At 27.5% G+C, this 5949-nt stretch overlaps 1 protein-coding gene across 1 annotated transcript; it reads right to left on the bottom strand.

Moving 5' to 3' along the window:
- Window positions 1-1390: 1390 nt before the first annotated feature.
- On the bottom strand, window positions 1391-2122 carry LOC101258040 (uncharacterized). The gene has a single exon (XM_004252056.5). The coding sequence runs from the start codon at window positions 2120-2122 to the stop codon at window positions 1391-1393; it is 732 nt and encodes a 243-aa protein (XP_004252104.2).
- Window positions 2123-5949: the final 3827 nt, after the last annotated feature.

Here is a 5949-nt window from a genome sequence, read left to right as displayed (position 1 = left end):
GATAAATTAATTAGTTTGTTTGCCAATGTCAGCAAGAGGGAAAAATCTCATCAACATTTACATGTAAAACAAAGCAGTATAGCCATTGATACCTCACAAGTTGACAACAAGGGTTGGGGCTACCTCACAATTTCCTTAATTTCTCTGTTAACTTTTATTAATTAGGGTCATATCATTGTCAATAAAGAGAATCATTATTATCTTAAAATCACAAAGTTTTACTTATCACTCAATTATTTCCTTTCCAAAAGAACATGAGTACAAAAAACCTTTGAAAAAAAAGATTCCTTTTTACTGTTTCAAATTTATGAAATCTATATATAATGCCAAAAGATTGAAATGTATGAGGTCACATCATTTTGCAACTTGATATATGAGTAAGCATATCATTTTTGATTGAGTTAATACACAGTTAGTTTCCTAAATTTGAAATAAATAAATAAAGGGAAGTTATATAAATCTCACTACTTTTAGGAGTTCATTACTTGGATATATTTTATTATATAATATTATTTTTACCAGATTTTGGTGCCTCTAGATACTTATATCTCACATACATGAGGTTAAATTTAGGTGTAATTTATTCTAGATACATTATATCTGAGTGACTTGCACGTATTTGAGAAACACAAATCTCGCTCGTCTCCCTCGCTTTTCTCCCATTTCGCTCGTCAGTCTCTCATATATGTGGTATTCCAGATACATGCGAGTCACTCTATATACATACATATGCATGGCTCTAGTATGATTCGTATGTATTTGGGATACATATGAATTTCGCTCGCCTCCCTCCCCAATATCGCTCTCCTAGCTCCCTATTTATGTGTATCTGTAGCAAAAATATATGTATCTAAGTGTAAGATACGTAGTAAACTCTTAAGCAGTAAATATATAATAATATATAGAAAAAGGACAAATATAGCCCTGAACTATCGTAAATGGTATGCAGATACCTCTGTCATACTTTTGGAACACTGGTGCACCTGTCATCCAAAAACTAGAGTATATATGCCCTTCACTCTAACAAAAGACTAAATAGGGAAACGTATCGCATTCTCATTCATCGATCCGATATTTAATAAATATTGTGTCGGATAGATCTGCTAGTATAAAGGGATAGATATACACTCTAGTTTTTAGATGGCATGATTACCAATATCCCAAAAATATAACGGAAGTTATCTACATACTATTTATGATAGTTTATGGGTATATTTGTCCTTTCCCTAATATATATGCTAATAAAGTACGTCCAAAAAATTCTTATGAACTCTTTATCAAATAAATTAAATTCAGAAATTAAACTCATCAAGTTCAAATCCTGCACGGAAGCGAAATGTATAATATCAAATAAATATACAATCAAACATGATAATAATCATACAATAAACTACGAACGAGGAGAAATATACATTGTAATTGTTTCATCAAGACCATAACAACCATGCCAACTAAGAACACTTTGCTTATATGGTAAAAATGTTTTCTTCTTCATATCTTTCAACACCTCCTTCTTCATCTTATAATGCAATTCATGAGCCGAATTCGATTCCATCTTCCTTATCCTCAAGCTCGAGCTCGACCCCTCCTCTTCACGAACTTTCTTCACCAACGCATACTTACTCATCTCTATCGTATTACTACTAGCTCGACTCTCAGAAGCACTTCTAAACAACAATAAATCTTTCAATTTCCATCTTCTTTTCCATAACGACGAAACAGAGGACTCTGTTTTCTCCGCATTTTCATTGATTAACAAAACACCCGATACTCTCATAGAAGAATTTGGTTCAGAATTTACACTATCTTTGTCGTTTTTTTTCATTTTCGGCGAATCAATAGGTACCATTACTTGCTTTAATTTGATTTTCCCGCCATCAAATAACTCGTCAGCTGCTATTGTACTTTTCTCCATTATTTCATATCCGCTAAATTCAAAAGCAAAATCATCATTATCGTTATCATGATCATGATCAGCAACGTTAGATTCGCTGTGAAGAGCGGAGATACGAGTAGGGCTAGTAGGAGCACTAAAAAAGAATGTTGTACCAAAATGTTGAGGACTTGAAGGTGCACTTATATATGGAGAAGTACAAGTACTGTCGAAGTTGAAATCTGTCATTTTTATTTTTTTTGTAGTAATTTAATTTATGGGTAAGAAATTGGAAATTTTTAGTTTGAGAAAAAAAAAATGGAGAAGTGAGAGTGATTAATATATAGGAGAAGGAAAATACAGAGAAATGGAGAATGGAAGTTGTAGGAAAGAGGAAGGAAAGTGAATGATTTTGATTTGACTTTAATTAGAGATATTTAATTGGTTTTAATATTTTATTGTTTTGAATTTGGTGATTAATTAAAAAAAGAAAATACTTATTGAAGATTTGGCTGGTGGTTTCGTTTGGTTGCTGGTTAGAGTTATATAAGAATTAGTTATTTGTGTATTTTTTTTTATCCGGCTTGATAATTTAAATATGTAATAGTTATGTGGAACTCTTAATTGCTAACGATATATCGTATGTGATGTGTTAAAATTTAGGTATAATATATAAACGTGTCTTTTATTTGACTTCTGAGATTATTTATGTCCTCTAATTCTGGATGTGTATAAGTGGGATTTTTTATTTGTATAAAGTTGAATAAATAGACACGTGCGTTTTATGTGACATCCTACATGGTAATTTATTTTTTGTGTATTATTCTACGTCGGATGCAAATGTCTACTTGTTCAATTTTATACAAGTCTAAGTGTGTACGTGTGTCCAGAGTTGAAAGACATAGACGTCAGTTGATGTCAAAGTAAATGACACATTTATAAATGGCATCACATAATACATAAAGGTATAACACATAAATACGTCCTTTTAACTTGACTTCATTTAGCATCTACACCCTCTAACTTTGGGTGTGTATAATTAGATATTTAAACTTGCATAGCGTCCTACATGACATAATACGTGTAGGACGTCACGTAAGAATAATGTGTCTATTTGTTTAATCATATACAAATTTAAGTGTCTATTGGTGCAAACCCAAAGTTAGAGAGCGTAGATGTCAGTTTAAGTAGAGTAGGAGACATTTATGTATTAAGTCTTTAACTTGGCTTCAACTAATATCTATGCCCTCCAACTTTGGGTGTGTACACGTAAACACTTAAACTTGTATAAAATGAAACAAAGACACACACATCCTACATGTCATAATACATGTGGAACACTATATAGAACACAAAATTATCACGTGAACTCTCAAAATTGAAAATTATAAATGTCAGTTAAAACACACGTTCATATATTATATCATTTTCAAAAGTTTGCCCAAACAAAATAGTGGAAAAATCCAAAAACATTTCAGAAAAATGGTTCCTTTTTTCATTCAAAACACACCCTTAGATTATTATATTTAGTTGGTTTAGTTAGGGTCAGAGATGTGGTGCTGCTATATACAATCACCAATTGCACCCAAAATATATGTATATATTCTCACCAATAACCCTTAACCTTTTTTTAATTAATAAAATAAAAATATGGGATTATGGATGATTAGATAGATATTAATCTTTCTTTCTCATTAAACAGCTAGCCAAACAAGAAAATAAGGGAAATTAGAAACTAGAAATTTTAAAATTTTATTGTCACGTTTTCAACCAATTATACAACAACAAAAGTATATGAGGTAATGAAATATTTAACATTAAAAAAACGAAAAAAAAAATTCTTCCTTTGTGTTTTGGTTCAACATAACACGTGAGATATTAACATTATAAAACAGATAAATCTATATTTTTTATTAATAAACATGTTCATGGTGGGTATTATATATAAATAATTTGGGACAGTTGACATAGACAAATTGTGTTGTTGTTTATTTAGATTCTAGATGGCCGATCATTGTTGATTTTCATTACTAAGCAAATATCAATATTATAAGTATCAAATTGATTAAACATTACGATAAAAATAATTTTCAGCGCCAATAAAATTAAAATGGAAAGTGTGAAAGTCTTTTAGTCATTAAAGAATTGCCAATAAGATATTCTTAAAATAGATTGAACATTACGATAAAAATAGTTTTCAGCGTCAATAAATATAAAATGAAAAGTGCGCAAGTCTTTAGTCACAAAAGAATTGCCAATAAGATCATTTTTAATAGTGATCATGATTTTATATATAATAAAAAGCCATCGTTTCTAGGGATATATATATATATATATATATATATATATATATATATATATATATATTAATTATTATAAGAGGGAACTAAAAAAGTTAAAAGTTGAATTACGATTTTACCCTTATTATAAATTTAAATGTTATAAAGATATTTAACTATTTAATTTAAATATTAAATTATATTATTTTAATCAAAATGTTAATGACTTTTCCACTTCTTTAGAATAATTTTTAATTAAAATATCTAACTTAATTTATTTTCTTGAAATTATTTAAAATATTATTTTTTTCGTTTAATATTTATTTCGGGATTCAATGAATTTTGATTATCAAAGTTGAATTACTTTTTTGCCTTTTACTTAATAAAAATATTTAATAAACAAAAATAACTAATCTAATTAGTAGTATTATTTAAATTGTTACACAATCTAATTAAATAGGAGTAATATTTTAATTTATCACTCAAATTACAACAGCCTATATTCAATGCTTTGGAATCTATATTCAATGTTTTGGAATTGCTAGCTTTTTCATCTTCCTAAAATTGTCCTCTATTCAATATTTTAATTTCGTTTCAACTTCCGAAAATTATGAAACATTAATGTGAAGTTCATGAATCTATCAAACCCTTAGTATAATTTATCTTTTACTATATAATTATATATGCATTTATCCCATTAATTTTAAATTTGTTATTTCTTTTAATTTTCATCCGTTAGAAAACTTTTCATGTACTCTATTAAGTTTTATATAAATACACATAACATTTTTTTTTAAAAAGCATAGGATGCAGTTCCAATTGATTTGCACAGTAATTTAGATAAGTGTATTACTATTCAAATTATATCATACGATTGAAAACTTGAAATTCTTATAGCCGATTGCATATTTGAGGCAACAATGTCAAATAACCATTTCGTGGTAGTTTACCTATCAGGTGATGTTGATTAATTAGTTAAAATTGTTGTGTCTTTATTTTGTTATTCTTTAATTTATCTTACACTTTAATATATGTAAGTGCATGTATTACTATAGAAAAAAATGTTATATATGAGATTATATACTTTAGAGGTTTAATAAAAAATTTGAAGTTATTAATTTAATATGGTGGTGCAATGCATAAAAAACATTGATTTTAATAGTTTGTCATGTTACATTTAATATACATATATTTTACTAATTATGTATGTTGAATTCAAAAAAGAAATGACTCAAAAGTTTAAATTAGACAAAAAGTAATATGCCCTTTCAAATCTATACAACTCATATTATTTTCTTAAAAAAATTACTTAACGTGAAATATACGTGCAACGCACGTATTCAAGAACTAGTATATATATATATATATATATATATATATATATATATATATATATATATATATATATATATTCAAAACAAGCAACAACAAAGCAAAAAAGGCAAAATTATAGAAATACGAGCCAAAATCTCTTATTTCTTTAATGTATTCGAGTCAATATTTAATGTATCGGAGCTACACGACCTAGTTTATAACATCTCTGAAAAAGCATTTAATGTATTCGAACTTCACCTATTATGATTAATGTATTAAAAATTTATTAGAGACATTGTAATTTCATATTATAACTATGAAATTTATGTATTTTTTTCTTTTTAAAAAAAATCACAACTACTTTAACCTACAAAAAGTAAGTACAACACACCAAGTACAATATATACTACAACTAAATGAATCTTGATATTACAATAAAACAATGTCTCGCAAATTATAAATTTTTCGAGTAAACTGACTATC

This window comes from Solanum lycopersicum, chromosome 12, assembly GCF_036512215.1.
Source record: "Solanum lycopersicum chromosome 12, SLM_r2.1".
Taxonomy (NCBI): domain Eukaryota; kingdom Viridiplantae; phylum Streptophyta; class Magnoliopsida; order Solanales; family Solanaceae; genus Solanum; species Solanum lycopersicum.
Note: the sequence above shows the minus strand (reverse complement) of the source record. Positions and strands in the feature narration are given on the sequence as shown.

Bases quoted from the DNA above. Each gene is read 5' to 3' on its own strand.
- LOC101258040 (XM_004252056.5), bottom strand. From the start codon at position 2,122: ATGACAGATTTCAACTTCGACAGTACTTGTACTTCTCCATATATAAGT.